Source organism: Ascaphus truei, chromosome 1 (genome assembly GCF_040206685.1).
Source record: "Ascaphus truei isolate aAscTru1 chromosome 1, aAscTru1.hap1, whole genome shotgun sequence".
NCBI lineage: Eukaryota > Metazoa > Chordata > Amphibia > Anura > Ascaphidae > Ascaphus > Ascaphus truei.
In genome coordinates this window covers 151,643,587-151,666,439 of record NC_134483.1, presented here as the reverse complement: position 1 = coordinate 151,666,439, position 22,853 = coordinate 151,643,587, and the positions used below count along the sequence as shown (strand labels likewise).

The window sequence follows — 22,853 nt, the reverse complement described above, 5'->3', positions numbered from 1 at the left end:
CTTCGGGGAGCGGGGAGGAGTGTATGTGTGTGCCTGAGTGCCTGTCTGTGTGTGTGTGTGTGTGTGTGTGTATGAGTGCGTGAGTGCCTGCGTGTGTGTGTGTGTGTGTGTATGTGTGTGTATGAGTGCCTGCCTCTCTATGTGTGTATGTGTATGAGTGCGTGAGTGCCTGCCTCTGTCTGTGTGTGTGTGTGTGTGTGTATGAGTGCGTGAGTGCCTGCCTCTGTCTGTGTGTGTGTGTATGAGTGTGTGTGTGTTGCTTACCATCAGCAGCTCCAGCCTGAGTCCGTGGAGGGAGGGGGGGGAGAGTAGCGGGTCCCTCCGCTCAAGCCACGCCCCCCTCCCTGTCAAACCTCCCACTCCCGCCCAGGCTCCCGCTCCCTACAGACCGCATATCGCGGTCTGTGTATGTCAGCGCCCCGCCTGTCTGCAGTGTGGGCGCGCTGACTCTGGGAGCGGGGCCTTAGCCTTACATTTACACAACTTCTTCATTGGTATTTATATTTATTTTAATTACATGTTCATATTTCTCTCCTGTGACTCACTGTTCTACAGGAGTATCTGGATTTTCTAATATTACCTGTTTCGAAACATAAAAGAGTTGAATGTGAATGCAGCTTTTTTTTGTGGTGGTTTTATGTAACAATATCAATTACACATTTTAAGGCTGGGTCTTGTTTTCATATTTGGTGGTGCAATATAAATCAATGTTTTGATTTCAGATTAATAGATTCTTTGCAGTTGGTGACACTATTTTTTTGCGCCAACGTAATATCTAAATTATGTTTTTAATGAGCTTTCATAACAACAACCGCCCTTTCATCAGAAGAACAACAATGTCAGTTGTTACAGTGCAAGTCATCTTATTATCTACTTCAGTGGTTCACAAACCTCTCTTTGGAGCCCACCAACCACACCAGGTTTTAGGGTAACCAATATACACACACCTGCAAATTCACAGCGTTTGCATATGGATAAAATGTTGGGTAATTGCTCCGGAAACCTGGTCTGGCTCATGGTCCTGAGGGGAAATTTGAGAACCATTGATCTATTTCATTCTCATACCGACCATTTGTTGGTCTTGTCCTGATTGGACAAATTATTTACAACATACTGATGTGCAAGACAGAGTTCCAGGGATATAATGTAATAGATGCCATGATTTGTCATAGTGTCATGTTGTCATGGAAGGAAAACAAAATATAGGATTCAATACATTCTGCATCGTTAGCACTCAAAACTGTAATAAATTAAAAAGTTATGTATAGGAAATAAGGCAGCATCATGATAGGAATTTAGCAGTGAATAATGGTATTTCCATGAAAACCATAATAAAGTTTTGATTTCTCAACTCAAATGGCAGTGTTCGCATCAAGTTACTTGAAGAACCAGTCTAATAACTAGATTAGAAGTAATTCTAAACTGGAAAAAATAAGACCTCTATAAACAAAGCTCTGAGATGTGTTGGTGTTAAACAAGACAAAGTATGCTGTTATAAGCAGTAAGAAAAACATATGATTTTTGATTTTTCTGCAAACTTAACTTGCTTCCTGATACAGAACAATGCTGTCTGAAATTCAGAGCATGCATAAACAATAGAAAAGTCTGCTGTATATTTAAAGATGCCACACATGTTTTTATTTTTTAAAAAATCTAAGTCTGTGACTGGTGGTTATTTTAAATAAGGTTAATCTGTATTTAAACTGTTTACATCTTTAACAAAGGAAGTAACCTATATACTGTAGTAATGAAATACAATAAGCATAGCATGCCATCCAGACAGATATAATACTGTTTATCGATTATATGAATAGGCTGCACACATGGAATGAACAATCATATTAGCACTAATACAACATGACCACACCAAGCCACCAGAATCAAAGGAAAAAAAGAGATGCAGTGTTATCAGTAGTAGAATACTGTGCCAGATGTCCAGAACACATAATGGAACCATCTGCCATTTGCTTCAACACGTCAGATAATTTGTCACTTGGGCACTACGGCTTATATTTACAATACAAAGCAATAAGGTGTCAAAAGATAACTTTCTGTACTGGAAGACACCTTATAGTTCATTGTCTTGAATGGTCTGGAAGTAAATATGGGTCTCTGTAGTTGTATTATGTCTTTTAGAAAGTCTGAATTTAATTATACTGTAACTGACAAAATGATTTTTGTTTTTCACTGATAAGGGAGTTATTTTAACATCATATAACTCACCATTATGCAGCTCGAGATCATTAAGAGGATTCCAGTTCCACTATGTGTTGGATAAAATATACGCTAACACTGCACTATTTCAATTGGTGTTTTATAATTCTAAACTGCAGGTGAAAATGTATTAATATAAATATAAAAGAGTTAAAGTGCTGCACACCTGAATTATAAATCAAAAGAGCAAAATACTTGCAGCTTTCCACCCGTGCTCCTGGGTCAGGGAAAACCTGTCTAAAAAGATCCTGAGCATAAATGTGAATAGATGATCCAATGCACTACAGATTTTTCAAAGGATTTAGTATGTCAGAACAGCACGACGTTTCGACCTACTCAGAGTGACTGCCAGTCACTTGAAAAAGACCTCTGAGTATGTCGAAATGTCGTGCTGTTCTGATATAATAAATCCTTTGAAAAATCCGTAGTGCCTTGGATAATCTATTCACATTAATATAAATATAAACGTGTAGCTCTTACAAATGATGGTGTAAAATTAGATGTGCAATTTTTTTTATTTTATACTTATAACATTTGATGACATCTGACTGTTATATAATAAATTGTGATGGGAACATTACGATAATAGTATCTTCTAATCTAAATCCCTAGCAATGCCTTATTCTCCAAAGTTATCATTCAGAGTTTGTAGGTTTGCTAGTCTATTTTTGCATGCATTGAATAATAAAAGGATTTACAATACACAATACCATGAGATTGAAATGTTGTGACATCTGGACTAAAGCCCAGGTGAGGTGCAGCGTGTATTCATTGTGCTTATACTTTGTACGAAAGTATGAATGTAAATAGTCTGAGACAGGATTTTATCTTATTCAATGACAGGTGTAAGGAGAATTGCATTATGCTGTTAGAAACTATGACAAAGGAATTCTAAAAAAAACCCCACTTATTTCTCTTCAAGACAAATAGACTAAAAAAGGCCAAGACAATATTTGTTGAACCTTACACTTCATTTTTATGACCTTACAAATGATCTGTATCTAAAGTGAATTATTTGCATATGTTTTTTTTTTTTTATAATATGTTTTTGATAAACTTATTTAAACAATTTATAAGTAGTTCATTTTCCTGCAGTAACTCTGCCTTTAAACATTCACTCATCTACCAAAGGTTACTTTCTTGGATGTCATGCAGGATGGTTACAAAACTGCATTTTACTTGATTGGTTAACTGTATTGATATAAATTCCACTAGGTCATTTTCATTGTTGCCATTTTAAGTCCATTTGCTCAATTGTTGAGCCCTGAGAAGGCATTCTGTACAGTCAAGAAGCGTATCTTGCTTTAAAAGGGAAAGTGCAAGGATGCCAGTTGCAAACAAAAGCCCAACACAGTATTTCAAGAGCAAATGCCATTACAATCAGATGACGTCTAAACATTTTTCCAGAGCTTAGACTTAGTGCAGTATTCTTTAGCAATGAAACAACAAGACAAGTTCAAATACTCATGTTCAAATGTAAAAGTTAGCTTTATTGGGATATTGTAATTATCACACACATACTTATTAATGTAATTGCCTTCCTTAAACAAATGTAACCATGCCTAAAGCAAACACTTGGCTGTTTTGGTTAATTTGGAAATTAAAAGAGTTTTCGTTAGTTAAATGTTTAATCTACAATGAGCTCACCTCTTCACTGTCAAGGGTCAGTCAGGAGAGGAAAGGTGCAGGTGCTCTGCTGAACATACTGTGACATCACATAAGAGGGAAAAACTAGAAAAGAACAAACAAGTCTCCATATTTAGCTTACCATGTTTATAAATGTCTGCATAAATATTTGTATTTTTTTTTAACTGCAAACATCACTTGTGACCACATTTACATGTCTCAGACAAGTCTACAACCCTTCTTTTCGAAATTATATCTTAGCATACTATGCTTCTACTGCAGCAAGGGATTCTGGGTAATGACATTCAAATAACCACTGACACATTTTGCTTCTTGTCCATTTTAACATGGACCCCTATAAGCTTGTGCCTGTCACGTTACACAGATTTTCAGTACAGCCTTGGTTAAAAAAGTTCATAGTCAGTAAACATACTTACAGGCATCTGATTCAACATTTTGGGTCTCGTGACAAAAACCCTCCACCGCACAGTGTGCAGAAAATAAAAATACCACTTGTGAGCACATTCACATGTAAAAATAAATACATGCAAAATCATGTGAAATATAATTTTATTCCTATCACCAAATCTTTGTAACTTTTAAGTATTTGATACATAGCTCAAATAATATGTACATAGTGCTCTACTGAATGCTTCTTTGTTGTAAACATGAATAAACTCTTTTAGGATACAACAACCTTGTACTTGTTTAGTGACCTACTCAATTAGTAGGAGGAATGAATAATGTAATAGGTATTCAAAGAATTACTGCTTTAATGCAGTTAAAATATAGATGTCATCAAAACTCCAGCCGGCATATTAGAACTTGTGAATTTTTTGACACTGCTAAAATGTACACAAGCTAGATCAATGTATTTTAACAGGGGTTCATGCAATTTGCAGATCATTTGAAAATATTAGAGAGGGTTGGGGTTTCACTAACTAATTATAGGGTTCCTTAACCAAACAAAAAGCTTAAAAAAACACTGAGCTAGATATTCAACATAAGCATGCCAACAGCTCTAATATTTGTGGTTTTCGGCATTACAAGTTTTAAAAGTATAAAAAAAATAACGACTAAACAGTATTCTAAAGCTAGGAAATGTATGTGGGGTTGAGAACGTCAGCAATAACAGAAGCTCCATTCATTTATTACCTTATAAAGTGGATTACAAAATATTCAGTATTACATATGCACAACAAGATCTGAGGGCCAACATTCAATCTAAGAAGACATTGACATTACAGTATCTTGAAAATAGGTGTGGTTCCGTCTAGGGATTTAAAAAACATTTTATTTAGGTGGGAAAGCAGGGGGTCTATGCATCTAAGCCATGTTAATTTCAGCTCTATAGACGCCCTGCTCCCAGAGATACTTACTCCGAAAGTGCCCGTAGTAGCATCTCCAGCTTGGTAAACAATATGAAGGTTTAAGTCTCCTGCAGCATAGGAGCCAATAGGAAGCCGAAACTTCATCTGTCATGGCTTCTTATTGGCCCGTATGCTGTGTGATATTTAAGAAGCATGGAATACCAGCAGCACCTTCGGAGGCAAGTATTTCAGGAAGCCGAGGCCAAGAGCTGAAATTAAGTTCAGTACTGGCGACGCCCTGCTTCATACATTTTTTTTAATGGTTGGAATGTTGCTTTAATGTCTAGATTTTACTGGAAAATAGTATTGTGGTCTCAACAATATGACTGATGAAAAAAAAGTGCACCGAAAATGTTTTGAAGACTAATTCCAGGGGAATATTTTAACTAAGGCAATGCAATTACAAACGGTCAGCTACACAGCCTAAAGATATTGTAAACATTAAGATCTGTGAACTACTCAAAATTAAATGAATGGTGTCTGTAGAATAACATATCTTTTGTATTATAAAACAACAGTGTCATTTATAATTGTTGTTGTGAAATGCAGGGCCGAGGGAGTATCTTCCTCCTGTATTTCATGGTCAGCACTAATTAAGACAATAGTCCAGCGATATGAGAGGTGCCACTTGCGGTTTACATACCAGGCATGAGCAAACCCAGGGAAGTGGCTCAGGATGTTGCAGACAGCCCCGGGCTGTGGTTGCGGGGACATCACACATTGCGACCACATGGAGGGGAGATTACTCATTTTGAACGGCACACTGACGGACCTCTTGAGCGGACAGTGTAAACATGATGTCACTAATTTAGACTGCTTATTTGGGCACCCCAGGTCTGGATCTCAGTAGCGCCTCCAAATGCAGTCCCCTTTCCCCCTTGTCTAGGGAAACTACCTGTGGTGCATTACCTGAGTGGCACACATGAGGTCTGATCCACCACTGCAGGGAGCCTGGGGTGGTCGTGGTCTATCTGATGACAGCGCCTCCACCTGGGAGGGATCCAAGCGCAGTTGGATAATCTCTTCCCAGGAACACACAGTAAAGAATAAATATTTACACGGTGATATAGCAACTTATCTTTAGTGGCAACACATATAACTCTGCAACACCATACCCCCAACACAATAACACCACCCTGATGAGACCCCCAAAGTACTGAGGTGCCCTGGGCACCTAACCACCTGGTGTCCACAGAGTCAAACCCACCCAAGGTGTGTGGTAGCTCTACTCACAGTGTGTGTACGGCCATTGGTGCACTTAGATTGTGATACCTTCCCGGGCACTCCAGTACCCGGGTACCGAAGAACAACAAAAAGGATCAGTCTGATCCACCGACATTTGTTGGTCCGGTCCATCCAACAAAGGCGTCCACCTCTGTGTGGGGGGAACTCCCACTGGAGAATCTCACCATAAAGAATCTCTTAGTAGATGGTTGTCTGGTCCCAGACCACAGGCAGTAAGTCACCACGCGGCGTCTATCACTGTGTCCCCGACACTATGCAGTACTGGGGAAGCACAAACAACCTACAGGGTGTCGGTACTAGCTTTGACCTGGGGGGATCTCTTACCTAGTCCAGCGGAGCACTGCTCCCTGGACATTACTTCTTCCCCTCCATCCTGGTCCCGAATGGTGTGGTACTCCTAGCGCTCCAAATGTATCCTTTTCTCTCTTCCCAGGGATACCACAGCCCTATTGGCTGTGCTTCCCCAACTGACGAGCAGCCCCTGAGGCTGCTGGGACTTGTAGTCCCTTGCAGAGCCTGCCAGTAATGGCTGCCACACTGCTCATGCGCGGGCTACCCTCTGCGCCTGCGTGAAACTCCAAGATGGCCGCTGCCTGTATTGCGAAGCTCCGGAGCACCGGAGTGCTCCCTAAGGCTGCGGCCAGGGTATCTATGAAGATATTTAAAAGTTAAAACAATATCTCAAAATATTAATGCTTCTTAGATTTGTTTAAAAAAAACCTGTAAATCACCTACAATTAATCTATTGAACATGATGAAAAATGAATATAGGACCTGAAACATTGTTCCTCCTCTGTTCTTAGCTGCCACAATAAATTAAGAATTGCATTATGAACTTGTGAGTAGAGATGTACTTTGTACCTCTGTCCTAGAGGAGACCTGCATTTTGATGAATTTGTTTATCTATTGAACATGCCATTGCCATTTGTCCATGTTGGTCCTAGGAGGCATTAGAGATAAGCACAATATTTATACAGAGGAACAAAGGAAATAAAAGCTGAAGACAAAGCATCATTGAATCATTACATCAACACTGGTTGTGTTGAATGGTCAATATCTGCTTTTAACATTTATGCATCTTTTTAATAAAGCGTAAAATGCTCAGATGTTGAGACTCAACCAACTTTACGTAAAACAGTTGCAGGAAATGTTTTCTATCTGGTTTCCTATTTATTCTTTTTAATCTAAACTGAACTTTCACTTTTCCACCAGATTTATCTCCGAGCTACTGATGTTAAGCTGATGAGACAGCTGCTCATCATCAATGAAAATATTGAGTCTATCAAGTGGATGATGGAGGAGAAGGGTGTTCTCACAAGCCATGGAAGCAGTCTAAGCGGGAGCCTTTGCAGCTTATTGGATAGTCAATCTCTCACTTCATTACAAGGAAGCTGCAACAGTTTACATGACTACAGTGATGGGATGGATGATATTTCAGTGGGGAGTTACCTGGACACACTAGCAGATGTTGTTCCAAGACATTGTACCCCATCAGATTTTGATAATTTCAGTGATACACAGGAGAACTCTATAGCCCATCAGCCTTTATGTAATAACTCCAACAATGAATCAGACGAGTACTATTGCTTTAGATAGTCTGGGGAATTACAAAAGTCCATATTGGATAACGTATGCAAACGTGTTATACTTTTGTTATTCGTTAATATCAATAGAGCTAAATAGCTGTAATGAGAAGTTTTAAATTTTGCTTGGCCAGAGCAGGCATACTATTTCTGATGTTCCTTATTTTTTTTTGCAATAAGTGTGCATTTTATTAATTTATTGTTGTAATATTATTTTTTTAGTACATACCATTGACGAAAAGTACTGTATAATACAATAATCATATTTTTTTTTTAAACAAAATGTCAGGGATAAAGCTTCTGCATGACAATAAAACTGCCACTCTTTGAAATGCCGTGGTCCTTTTTTTTTCAGCACAACAAATTAAAAATATGTTTCTTATGAATATTTTCCCAACAGAAAAAGCATTGTCCATTAATAATTACTGGTGTTAAAAGCATTGTCCATTTTGGCTTAGAGTACTCTCTTTCTGTTAACAGGCTGATGTACGATTTATATATAAATATATGTGGATGACTCTGCTAAGATAACTTCAATTGTTGAGTATCATCAGTATTGTCTAGAGATGTGTAATTGAAAAGGGGCTCCAATAATGGCTTGTTGGGCCCACAGTTTCTATCTATTAGAAAGCTGTTCATGATGGCTCTGTACATATATTTCCCATCAGATTTATTGTAAGGGTTGATTCCTTTAAATGAACTAATAAGAGACCTTTATAGTGTACTAGCTGATATACCCGACGTTGCCCGGGATGTAAATCCGTAATAGGTAGTATTATTTATAAATCGTGGAACAATAGGTTGAGTATTTGTTGGAAAGGTTGGATAATAATGTTGAAAAGAAAGATGGAAGAAAATGTAATACGATGTTGTATAAAAATGGTTTATTGTAAACACCCCACAGTACAATGTATATTTTGGTGACATAAGTGATGTAAAAATGTGAGGCGTGTGTCCTGCTAGGGTGTGAGCGTGTGTGGGCGGCGGGTGGGTGTTCAGTACGGGTGGCGCGTGGGTAGTGAGTGCTGGCTGTGGGTTGGGGTCCTGCGGGTGGGTGTTCAGTACGGGTTGCGCGTGGGTAGTGAGTGCTGGCTGTGGGTCGGGGTCCTGCTAGGGTGTGAGGTGGCGAGTGCGGGTGACAGCTGGTCAGTGATGTTGTTGCGTAGGGGCAGGAGGCGGCAGGTGTGTGTCGAGTGTGTGGGGTGGGTGAGAGGCGACGGGTGTGTGTCGAGTGTGGCGGGTGTCTGTTCAGTGCTTGCGTTGGCTGTGTGGCGCAGGGGTGTGAGAGGTGGGTGGGTGAAAGGCAGAGGCGGGAGGGCGGCCAAAAGGCGGTGAAGGGGGAGGTGAAGGGGGAGTGGTGGGGGGGTGGAAGGGGGGCGGTGAGGGGAGGTGAAGGGGGGGCGGAGGGGAGGTGAAGGGGGGGCGGACGGGAGGTGAAGGGGGGGCGGAGGGGAGGTGAAGGAGGGGCGGAGGGGAGGTGAAGGGGGGGAGTGGGGGAGGGGACGAGGTGGAGGAAGGGAAGGGGGTAGGTTGAGGTGGAGGAGGGGAAGGGTTGAGGTGGAGGAGGGGAAGGGGGGAGGTGGAGGAGGGGGAGGTGGGGAAGGGGGGAGGTGAAGGGGGGGTGAGGGGGGGTGAGGGGAGGTGAAGGGGGAGAGGTGAAGGGGGGTGAAGGGGGGGGTGAAGGGGAGGGGGGTGAGGGGGGGTGAGGGGAGGTGGAGGCGGGGTGATGGGAGGTGGAGGGGGGGTGACAGGAGGAGGAGGGGAGAGGGAGGGGAAGTGGAGGAGGGAGGGGAAGGGGGGAGGGGAAGGGGGGAGGTGAGGGGGGAGTGGTGGGGGAGTGGAAGGGGGGCGGTGAGGGGTGGTGAAGGGGGGGCAGAGGGGAGGTGAAGGGGGGGCGGAGGGGAGGTGAAGGAGGGGCGGAGGGGAGGTGAAGGGGGGGAGTGGGGGAGGGGACGAGGTGGAGGAAGGGAAGGGGGTAGGTTGAGGTGGAGGAGGGGAAGGGGGGAGGTGGGGAAGGGGGGAGGTGGGGAAGGGGGGAGGTGGGGAAGGGGGGAGGTGAAGGGGGGGGTGAGGGGGGGTGAGGGGAGGTGAAGGGGGAGAGGTGAAGGGGGGTGAAGGGGGGGGGTGAAGGGGAGGGGGGTGAGGGGGGGTGAGGGGAGGTGGAGGCGGGGTGACGGGAGGTGGAGGGGGGGTGACGGGAGGTGGAGGAGGAGGGGAGGGGGAGGGGAAGTGGAGGGGGGAGGGGAAGGGGGGAGGGGAAGGGGGGAGGTGAAGGGGGGGTGAAGGGGGGAAGGGGGGAGGAGGGAAGGAGGGAGGTGTGGAGGTGAAGGTGGAAGGAGGGAGGGGGGAGGGGGGGAAGGGAGGGAGGGGGCTAAGGAGGGAAGGGGGAGGGGGGGAAAGGATGAGGGGTGCAGGAGGTGAGGGGGTGGAGGTAAGTGACAATTAATGTATCATGTGGCTGCCTGCTCCCCCTTCCCCCACTGTCTGCCGGTCGTCTGTCCCCTCCCCCCCGAAACTTTCCGTCTGTTATGGACGTCTGCAGACGGGGGCGCGTGCATGCGTCGGCCGGTCCCTCACCCGTCCGCCTGCTCGCTCCCTCACCCGTCTGCCCGCTCCCACGTGGATCTGAGCCGGGAGGCAGCGTGTTGTGGCCACTCCCCCGGCTGGCTGTCCGCTCCCCCGCTGTGTCCCGGGCGCTCGCTCCCGTGCGGCCACTCCCCCGCTGACTCTAGAGGCCGGGGTGTGAGCTTGGAGGCAATGCGGGAAGGGAGGGCAGAGGCGCAGGGGTTGGAGACAGTGGGAGGCACAGGGGTTTTGCGCTGGGAGGGGAGGCGCAGGGGTTGGAGACCCCGGCGGCAGAGGTGTGCACTGGGAGGGGAGACACAGGGGTTTGAGGCAGCAGGACGCACAGGGGTTTGAGGCAGCTGGAGGCACATGGATTTGAGGCAGCGGGAGGCACAGGGGTTTGAGGCGGCGGGAGGCACAGGGGTTTGAGGCGGCGGCAGGGGTGTGCACTGGGAGGGGAGGTGGTGGTTTAGTTACTTACCTGGGCAGGAGGAGGTGTGTGTGTGTGTGTTGGACCTTTGCCCCGTCACTCCGCCTAAGGCCAATGAGAGGTGTGCGGGGGCGGGCGGGCCAAGGGAGCCATCTAATTGGCCTGAGGCAGAGTGATGGGCCAAAGGTCCAATGTGATTGCCCCTAGGGACAGGACAGACAGACAAACACACATACAACGGTTTGAGAAATATAAATATAGATAGAGCTATCTTTATGTAGCCCCTCGATTTCCACAGTCTATGGGGCTTATTCTAGTAGCTCCGATTTTGTCATTGCCAAATTGCACGTTTTGGCATGTTCAGAAGAAGCACAATGAAATGTGTAAAAAAACGATATTCTCTATTGCAAATCACATTTTCTTAACAGCTTCTATAAAAAGTTACAAACGGCCTGTTCTGCACTTAATTTAGAGGCGAAATGAGAGAGGTGGTTTATAACTTAATAGTATCTCAAGTTGTATATATGTCCCTTCAAATCTCCCTCCAAATAAATTAGTACCCTGGGGAGATATGCTAATGTCAATACAAAGTATATTTAATGAGCCACACATCCTATAATATATCTTAAAATATATTCTAAAAACCAATCAGTTTAAAGGCCCTTGTGATGAAGAGGGTACCAGAGCCAGACACAACAGGATTAGAACCCACATCACTGCCATTGAGGGCAGCAGCTCTAGCATTGAACAAACCCAAATGCTGAGAAATGCCACTGTCGCATATCTCTCAGGTGTCTCATGTGTGCTCATTGTTTGCACAACGAACATTGAACTGGGAAAAAGAAAGTTGAAATGGTCTACTTTTAAAACAACAATACTACTTTCCTCCTTTTATTTTTATTTTTAAATGTAAAGCATGTGACAATGTATAACCCTAAAATGGCCATTGTTTGGTGCCCTTGTTATAAATCTGTAAACATCCTGATTGTGTGCCTAACATAATGACCATCTTTCAGTTTAAATCAATCCTTCAGTCTGTGTAACTCAGCAGCTACAATGTATTCTTATATTATCAAGGTAACATTATATATTGTTACAGTTTACAGCTCAAACTGCTGGGAACATTGCCAACAAATTATTACAAACAGGAAAGTGTTGCAAAGATATTGCGCTGCTTGGGAAGTGTGATAGAACCTGCTATAGAAATCAAAGAATGCTTTAAAACTCATTAAAAATTGCATTAATAATTGAAGAAAAAAAGTAATTATCTAATACTACAGAACAGATTTCTGTAAAAACCAAAAACCAAAAAAACAAACAAAGAAACAGATGATTTCAGATGTTTTGCTGCTTTTAAGGAAGTAGGGGGAGGGGGCTGCTGGTGTGAGTGGTAGAGCTCAAAAGTATGCTGATACATAGTCATTCCGCCTGGATTTGCACAGCCTGAACGAAAACACTTCTTTAAAAAAGCCTTTTTCGCACGATTTGGACATATGAAAAGGGCTTATAGAATAGCAAAACATGCAGATGTTGTAATTTAGAAGCTACAGTATTTGTAACAATTCGGAGCTACTAGATTAGGCCCCTATATGTGCTATGGTGGGGCCTGAGTCCATTATCCCCTAGTACAGCATAATTGAACCCCTTGAATAAAACCAAAGACTTATGTATATATTAAACCGGTGCTTTATGACCCCTGGGCAAGCTTAACCTGGAGGCCTTTGCTCTTAAATAAAACACTAAAATACTATATATCTCACAGACACACACTCTCTCAGACCTCACTCTCTCTCACACACTCTCTCTCACTCTCTGTCATGGGAGAGGGGGTTTGGCCCGGGATTAAAGGGGTTACACCCCATTTGGCCACCCCCTGCTCTCACTTGGGAAGCAAGGGGTTAACTGGACTGTGGTCCAGTAATGTGTTTTTACCTTGCTTCAGAATCCAACTGTTTATTCCCCTTTAAAAATATATTGTCTCATCCCAGTGTGTGCACCAACACATACACTGGGGTTGATGCGGGAGGGAAGGGGTTAATGTTAATTCAGTGATTATAGCCCTTTGTTCCCTTTTCCCGCCTTTTCAGGCTCCAGTTTGCAGCCTTCCATAGGTCGCCATTGAGGCTCCATGCATTCCAATGGCAGAAGTAGCGGTTTTGGACCTGTTTTCCAGAGACGAACAGCAAGTGGCGTCCGAGAGGAGGAGCGGCGGTTTCCCATTGTAAGTCAATGGGGCCATTGACTTCAATGGGGATTCCTCGACGCTGACCTCCAGGAACAGGTTGGTAGCCATCCAAACCGCAGACCACAAGAGCGGAAACATTTTCTAAAAGAGAGCTTTGATCACTGTTAGTTCAAGTTCAACGACAAGTGGCATGGGAATCTTAGGTTCTAGGGCACCTGGGAATAAAATTCTTTATACCCTTAGCCCCTAGGAGCCCCACCACATGACCCCATCGGGTCTGGGAATAAGGGACCGCCGTAAATGGTCGCACTCATGAACCAGGGTCCCGCCATTGACTTTAATGGCAGAGCGTTGGTCCCATTGAATCCAATGGCGGCGCTCGCTCATGCATAGTCTATGGCGGCGCCGGCCATTGATTCCAATGGGGAAAAGCCGCGTGGCGTTAAAACGGCTAAGTCCAAAATGGTAAAAAGTGTAAGCCCATATCTCCGGTTCTGGAGGGACCAGAGGGCTGGGAGTTGGGCCGCATGCAGCCACGATTCCGGCTTGAATGCATGTCCATTTCCAGCCCTCTCCGAACAACCAGAGGGTGTGGGCAAAGGTAAAGATTTTTGGTTTTTCCATAGACTTCAATGGCGGAGCTTCCCCATTGCAAGTCTATGCCGGCGGAGCCCATTGATTTCAATGGGGACAGAGTGAAAAGCAGAGATTCATTTTTAAAGTGAAGAATCCTGTATTTTAAAAGTGTTTAAACCTGCATTTGTGTATCTCCGGTTCTGGGGGTCACACAGGGCTGAAACTTGGCCACTATTAAGAGTCACTTCCGGCGGGGAAAACTGGCAAGTATCAGCCCACTGGGCCCAACAGAACCGATTATTTTAACATGTGAAGATATTAAACTGTGAATGGTATTTTGTGTCTGATATGAGAACGCAGAGCCCATCTGCTATGTTAATAGGTCAGGATGGCAGACAAGTTGTCTAGCATAAGCCCTCTGATCAAAAGTTGACTGCTCTGATTGTATACACTAGGGCGGAGGAACAAAGGGCCTGAGTGGTCTGTAAGTGTCATAGTTCACACTTGCAGATGAGGGAGTTCCTACTTCAAAGGAATCTGCTAGCCAGCCAGGCACCCCAAGGTTAAGGGATAGGACTGAGATTGTATATAAACGAGGCTCAGCCAATATCCATTCTCTTTGTGTATTGTCGTGATGATTACATCTGAATCTGTATTGTGGAAGAAATGGCCATCCTGTATCCTGATGGCTTTCTTGTCCAACACCCTTAAGTAAGTGCATATTTTGTCTGTTATTTGTATATCTCGTGTGTTCACCTTTTTCAAGGAATAAATTATATTTTATCATATCTCAGCCGTGTTCAGTTCAACCCAGGTATTTTTGTGTATAATACAGCCTCTCATAAGTTACCGTAACACTCTCTCAGACACACACTCACTCTCTCAGACACACACTCACTCTCACAGGCACACACTCACTCTCTCAGACACACACTCACTCTCTCAGACACACACACTCTCTCAGACACACACTCACTCTCTCAGAGACACACACTCTCACTCTCTCACTCTCTCAGACACACTCTCACTCTCTCAGACACACTCTCACTCTCTCAGACACACTCTCACTCTCTCAGACACACTCTCACTCTCTCAGACACACTCACTCTCTCAGACACACTCACTCTCTCTCAGACACACTCACTCTCTCTCAGACACACCTCCTCATTCTCACTCTCTGACTCACACTCTCTCTCTCACTCTGTCACTCTCACTCTATCAGACACACTCTCACTCACTCTCTTAGATACATTCTCTCTCACTCTCTCAGATACATTCTCTCACTCTCTCAGACACATTCTCTCTCACTTTCTCAGACACACTCTCACAGACACACACTCTCAGACACACTCACTCTCTCAGACACACTCTCTCACTCTCTCAGACACTCTCACTCACTCTCTGACACACTCTCTCTCACTCACACTCTCAGACACACACTCTCAGACACACACTCTCAGACACACTCTCTCACTCACTCTCTCAGACACACTCTCTCACTCTCTCAAACAATCTCTCACTCACTCTCACAGACACACACTCACTCACTCACTCTCTCTGACACAACTCTCTCTCACTCTCTCTCTCACTCTCTCAGACACACTCACTCTCTCTCTCAGACACACTCTCTCTTACTCTTTCAGACACACTCTCTCTCACTCTCTCAGACACACTCTCACTCACTCTCTCAGACACACAGTCTCTCACTCTCTCAGACACACACTATTAGACACACACTCTCTCTCTCACTCTCTCAGACACACTCTCTCACTCTCTCTGACACACTCTCTCTCTCACTCTCTCAGACACACTCTCTCTCAGACACACTTTCTCACTCTCTCAGACACACACACTCCCAGACTCTCACTGATACACACACACACAGTCACTGATACACACAGTCACTGATACACACACAGTCACTGATACACACACACACACAGTCACTAATACACACACACACACACACACACACACACAGTGGAGAGCAGAGGCAGCGACGGATGTGAGTGACTGGGGGGAAGGGAGGGGTATTACCATTATAAATTGTGGCGGCGGAGGGCTGGCAGCATGAGGGCGGAAGCGCGAGCACAGCTGGAAGGCAGGCTGTGCTGAGGCTGGAGAGGACGGTGGCCTGGAGGACTCGTGAGTCTGTCCTGACTGGAGGAGAGGACAGCCAATTGGAGGACAGTGGGGGCGGAGCCCAAACCCGAGCAGCCCAGAGACAGGTCCTGTGATGTCTGCGTCCTGCAGTAAATAAGGTAAGGTATAGGGGAATATGGGGAGCCAGGGTGAGATGATGGGGGGAATATGATGATGGGGAGCCAGGGTGAGATGATGATGTGGGGGGGGGCAAGGTGAGATGATGGGGGAATATGATGATGGGTAGCCATGGTGAGATGGGATGGGAGGGGGGATATGATGATTGGGAGCCAGGGTGAGATGATGGGGGGGTATGATGATGGGGGGGGTATGATGGGGAGGCATGGTGGGATGAGGGGGATATGATGATGGGGAGCCAGGGTGAGATGATGGGGGGGGATATGATAATGGGGAGCCAGAGCGAGATGATGATGATGGGGGGGGAGAAATAAGATGATAATGGGGAGGGATTAGATGGTGATGGGGGCCAGCTTGGGGAGATGAGATCATGATGATGGGTGGCCAGGGTGAGATGAGATGAGGATGGGGGTATTTTTTATATGTATTGGGGAGGTGGGGGTATTTTTTTATGTATTGGGGAGGTGGGGGTATTTTTTAAATGTATTGGGAGGTGGGGGTATTTTTTAAATGTATTGGGAGGTGCGGTATTTTTTAAATGTATTGGGGAGGTGGGGGTATTTTTTAAACATATTGGGGAGAGGGGTGTATTTTTTAAATGTATTGGGGAGGTGGGGGTATTTTTTAAATGTATTGGGGAGGTGGGGGTATTTTTTAAATGTATTGGGGGGTATGGGGGTATTTTTTAAATGTATTGGGGAGGTGGGGTATTTTTTAAATGTATTGGGGGGCATGGGGGTATTTTTTTAACGTATTGGGGAGGCGGGGGTATTTTTTAAATGTATTGGGGAGGTTGGGGTATTTTTTAAACATATTGGGGAGGTGGGGGTATTTTTTAAATGTATTGGGGAGGTGGGAGTATTTTTTAAATGTATTGGGGTGGTGGGGGTTTTTTTTTTAAACGTATTGGGGGGCATGGGGGTATTTTTTAAATGTGTTTGGGATGTGTGGGAGTAGTTTTTAAATGTGTTTGGGGTGTGTGTGGGTAGTTTTAAATGTATTTGGGGGGGTGTGGGGGTATGTTTTAAATGTATTTGGGGGCGTGGGGGTATTTTTTAAATGTATTCGGGGGGCGTGAGTGTCCAGTATTGTGTCCAGAATTTTTGGACAAGCCACCTGGCAGCCCTATCTGTTTCTGTTGTTGTAGGGGAAGGCCTCTCTGTTCTCCTGGATCAGCCTCCTTGTTTGCTATCGCACACTCTGTGTCCAGGTATAGAGGTCTTGTCCCCTTGTCTTGCTGTCAGCGTACAGTCCTTCTTTGTGCATCAAGACATATTTTCCTCAGGTCAGCTCAGTTGTGGGTTAAGGAAATCTCTGCAGTCCTCCTTCTCCTTATGCCTACCCAAATGTAAGCTAAGGAATCTCCCTCCTGTTTCTCACATCAGGCTTTTCTAAAAGTCCAAATCAGCCCGGTGGAGTCTGGTTGATTGCCTATGTGCAATTAACCAGCACACTGCTGGATTTAGAGGCAGTTTCTCTCAAACAGGGATACGTCCCTGTTATACCGTCGTTCTTTGATTTGCATATTGTCTGTTGGCCTGAGGCATCTCGATTCTGAGCCAAAAAAGATGAAAAGCTTGAATGGATTCCTGATTCGATGATTATTCTACATCCATGCTGGAAGAGTTGTAGGGTATCCATGCTTTCTTTAGTATACTGTAGATCGCAAAGGCGTCAATCTCTTAAATTTAGACTGCTCAGAATTACCCCTCCAATGATAAACTTAATTGTTATCAAAGTCATTTTTGTTTCATTTGAATTAGTTGTTTTCAATTACTCACCTCTTTTTCATACTGTATATATCCATATTTTGCTGTAAGCAGAGATCAAGGTCGGCAAAACCCTGTAGTGCTTTATGTATTGTCAATTTTGATTGAAGAGCTGAAATGTCCTTTTTTAACTTGCTTGCAGCCATGTTGTTTGTGTAATTAATAAGATTCATAAGCTTAAAAGAACAGTCAGTCAGGATCTTAGCTTGAAGATTTTTGATATTCATTTGTATGGGACCTCATCTGTGACAATTCCATTTGTTCTCTGTGCACAAAGTGTTACGTCATTATGTTTTTTTATATACTTATTCACGAGATGTGGGAAGTTCGGGCGCCTGCACCAGCACAAACGTCTTGAGCCATGTGGTGAAAACTTCAGACAGACAGAATTCTTGATTTATGTGAGTAATTTCCTTGAATAATAACGTGTTCTAGGGATTATGGAGCGCCAAGGATTTCTTTCTTTTTTGCTAGATTCATTAACCTGCACAAAAATTGTTTCTTGTGCAAACACCAATTATGTGAATCTAGCAAAGAGAACTTTATGTTAAAAAAAAAAATTCATCATATTCCATGCAGATCACTAATTTTGATGGAATTGTAGGTTGTCTCAGACAGGTCTTTAACCCTGATTTTCACCATTATTCTGGGAAATGACATGCAAATGAGCACACAGTATCACATTTTCCTTCATATCTATTTTAACATGGACCCCTGTAAGCATATGCCTGCCGTATTACACGGCTTTTCAGCACTGCCTGGTTAAAGAAGTTCAATGCCAGTAAACCTACTGTACTAACCTTTTGGGTCTCTTCAGTGTGAGGCTGGTTATACTGGCTTTGCAATGTGAAGTTGGAACATGTTTCAACCACACATTATATATTTTAACTAGCTGATATACCCGGCGTTGCCCGAGATTGCAGGGGTGGGGGGGTGTGAAAGGCAGGGGCAGGGGGTGAAAGGCAGGGGGGTGAAAGGCAGGGCCGGGGGGGTGAAAGGCAGGGCCAGGGGGTGAATGGCAGGGCCAGGGGTGAAAGGCAGGGCTGGGGGGGGAGGAGGGTGAAAGGCAGGGCCGAGGGGGGTGAAAGGCAGGGCCGGGGGGGGGGTTGTGTGAAAGGCAGGGACGCGTGTAAGATCCCTCCCCCTGCAGTTCCTCACCTCACACCAGGCCGCGCTCCTCCTCAGGCTGCCCCTGGAGCTCTCCTCCCTCCTGCCCTCTGCCGGCTACCGGTCTGACCCCGGGGATGACACAGAGTAGCTAGGCCAAGGCCCCACCGCCTCCTGGGCCGGCCTCTTCCTCTGGGTTGTAACGGGCGGGGATGAAGCTGCCCCGGCAGCCCCACGCGCACTCATGGGCCACGTGGAAGGCGAAGTTCTCGGGCAGCTTGGGCGCATGCATCTCAGCAATAAAGGTGAAAAGCAGGGTTGCGACCTGTTTGAGACATGTGAATGTGTTCACAAGGGATATTTTTATTTGCCGTACACTGTACAGTGGAAGGTTTTTGTCACTTTTTTTATCCACCATAACAATAATGTATGTAATATGCCAAATTGCCAAATGCAACATTTAGCTTTTTGATGCTGACATATATGTGAAACAACAGATTTATTTTTATATTTCATTCATTACTAGCTAAGAGCTTTTGTGTTTCAATTTTCGTTACACTTATTAGATGAGGCTTAACTTTTTGACAATGACAACATTTCACATACAGTATGAGTATGTGCTATCCAGCACTAGTTTTGTTTTCATCACATGTAACGCAACTCAGAGATTACATTTTGCTTTTTTAGGAATTAGGTATTTAAGTATTTATCCCTTCAGAACAGGGCATTACCGGCCAATAATGCCCTGGCTGGAAGAGTTGAAGGCCCGAGGCGAAGCCGAGGGACTTTAACCCATCCAGGGCATTATTGGCCAGTAATGCCCTGTTCTGAGGGGATTATTACTATTATACAGTAGGCTAAATGTAGGCTTATTTTTAATTTATTTTAATTTTTCATAAAAAAGATACATTTGTGTAGTCATAATGATTTTTATCAGCATGATTATCTACATTCTTATGCTTTAACTGCAAGTTTATTAAAAGGAAATTGTACATACACACAGCCCCCTCTATATACACACACACACACACACAAACTGCAACCCCCTCTATATACACAAACACACTCTGCAGTCCCCCCTACATACTGTGCAGTCCCCCTCCTCTACACCCACAAAACACACTGCAGTCCTCCACCCTCAACACTCACAAAACACACACAGCAACCCCACCCCCCTCTACACCCACAAACACACAAAACATAGAAACACACTGCAGACACACACACACACACACACCAAAACACACTCTGCAGCCCTCCTCCACCATCTACACCCACTGACACACACACATTGCAGCCCCCCTCTACACCCACAAAACACACTGCAGACACACACACCAACAAATCAGACTGCAGCCCCCTCTACATCCATAAAACACATACCAGCAGCCCCCTCTACACCCCCCATGTACACCCAAACACTGCAGACACACACACACAAAACACTCTGCACCCCTCCTCCACCCACAAAACACACACACTGAAGACACACACACTGCAGCCCCCTCTACACCCACAAAACCCACACTGCAGACTCACACAAACCAACAGACACTGCCAGCTCTACATCCACACAACACACACTGCAGACACACACACACACAAAACACTCTGCACCCCTCCTCCACCCACAAAACACACACTGCAGCCCCGCCTCTGCACCTACAAAACACACACTGCAGATATACACACAAATCAACAAAACAGACTCTGCCACCTCTACATCCACAAAACACACACCAGCAGCCCCCTCCCTACATCCACTGCAGCCCCCTGTTAACCCACACACTGCAGACACACACAAACAAAATACTCTGCACCCCTCCTCCACCCACAAAACACACACCGAAGACACACACACTGCAGCTCCCCCTCTACACCAACAAAACACACACAGCAGAAACACACCAACAAGACTCTGCTGCCCCCTCTACACCCACAAAACACACACCAACCGAAGACACACAAACCAATAAAACACTCTGCTGGCCCCTTTACACACACAAAACACACAACAGACACACAAACCTTTCCCCTCACTCTCCTGTGCAGAGCTCTCTGCAGGCAGGGAGGGGGGAAGAGTCAGTGCCTTGCTGGTGCCTTCTGTCCAATCACCTTCCCTGCTTAAGAGCAAATTTCACTCTTTGTGAATGAGAACTGAAAGCTGATTGGCTGAAAAACTTGGCAAGCTGCTAAAAATTCCAGGTCATTACTGATTGATAATGCCCGAAATTTTAACCAATCAGAGAGCAGGGATTTCAATAATGCCCCGAATTTACCAGCTTTAGCCTATAATGAATATTAATAAACAATAACAAGTACATTTTAGGATTTTGATGTTGACATATGTCCAATACAACAATATTTTTTGTTTTCAATTTATCAGCAGCCAGAGAGTCCCTAAAAACAGGAGCAGTGTGGTGGAACGCCATGGGAATTCCCAGAGCCACTAAGGTACAAACAAATAACCGGAAAAAAAAACACCACCATTATTGTGCAAACAGTCCCATTCATTTCAATGAGAGTTTTCGGATGATAACGTGCGATTTGGCGCTTGCAGCTATCTTGAATGGCACCTGACAAGTGGCCAAAGGAGTATCATACAATACTTTCTTTTTAGCTGAAGCTGCTCCTCTCTTACAATAAGGTTTTAAGCTTGCTCACCCAACTTAACCTTTTTTCTTGGCAAATGTAAATATTTCAAGTGTGTTTGCCTGCATTACGCACACCAGTTGAGTTCACTGAAAAGTTAATAAACAAACAGTTGACATAATTGACTAATTCCTCAGTCACTGTAATTTGGTGAGAAGAAATATTTCACCAAATAACAGTGACTTTGCTGGTCATATCAGTAAATAAAGCAAAGGGGAAAAACTGAACTGAACAAAGGATCCTTTGTCATTAGTACAACTAAGGAACTTTGAATGTTACTCACCTTGTAACTTGAATATTTACAAAATTTTATCTGACAGGTATGCTGGCAGACAGGAGCCATACAGTATCTTTAAAAAGATAAATACAAGAATGTTTCTTTGACATACCTCCTTTAGGTCAATTTACCTGTCAGGTATAATTGACATTTTCATGCATTTAATCTTCCTGATAGTTGAGTAGAATTTGTGAATTAATGAATGAATCTTGTGTTATGTGAACTACAAATTATTGAAATAATAAAGGTTTTGAATATCTTTTTTTTAACCTAGGGCTCCAGTCTCACTTTTATATTTGTTCACATGAACTCCTCTCTTACCTGCGCCCTCTGTCACCATACAGCTATACCTCCTGCACTAAAACACACCCCTACAAATCATCCTCACACATTCTCTTTCTGCCCATGCTTCTCCTCGCTTCTGGGGATATCTCTCCCAATCCTGGTCCCTGCTTTATTTCTACTTTCTCTCGTCCTCGCCTTCCACATGCAACTTCTACTCCTTCTGGTGTAAACCCCTCCAACCTCATACCCATCCCCTGCCACCCTCCCTCCTCTCTCCCTTTCTCCTGTGCCCTTTGGAATGCTCGCTCCCTTTCTAACAAGTTCCTCTCTGTGCATGACTTCTTTCTCTCTCACTCTCTGCTCCTATTTGCCATAACTGAGACCTGGCTCACTCAGTCTGACTCTGCTCTGGAAGCTGCCCTCTCTTATGGTGGCCTTTCCTTCTCCCACACTCCGCGCCCTGATGGCAGTGGTGGGGGCGTGGGGCTCCTGCTCTCCTCTCTCTGCCGCTACCAAACCGTTCCTATTCCTCCCTCTCTTGCTTTTCCCTCCTTTGAGGTTCACACAGTCCAGATCTTCTCTCCTCTCCCTGACCATGTGGTGGTTATCTATCGCCCACCTTCCTCTACTCATCCCCCTTCTGCCTTTCTCTCTCACTTTGAATCCTGGCTCTCTTTCTTTCTCTCCTC

The 22,853-nt window shown here is 44.6% G+C and overlaps 1 protein-coding gene across 3 annotated transcripts in view; it reads left to right on the top strand.

The window, feature by feature from the left end:
- LURAP1L (leucine rich adaptor protein 1 like) overlaps positions 1-8,901 on the top strand; it is a 29,306-nt gene extending 20,405 nt beyond the window's left edge. For all 3 annotated transcript variants that reach the window (XM_075596110.1, XM_075596104.1, XM_075596094.1), the window contains one exon: positions 7,668-8,901. In XM_075596110.1, the coding sequence (XP_075452225.1) occupies positions 7,668-8,051 (384 nt within the window). In that variant the 3' untranslated portion in view covers positions 8,052-8,901. The remainder of the gene's footprint in view (positions 1-7,667) is intronic.
- Positions 8,902-22,853: the final 13,952 nt, after the last annotated feature.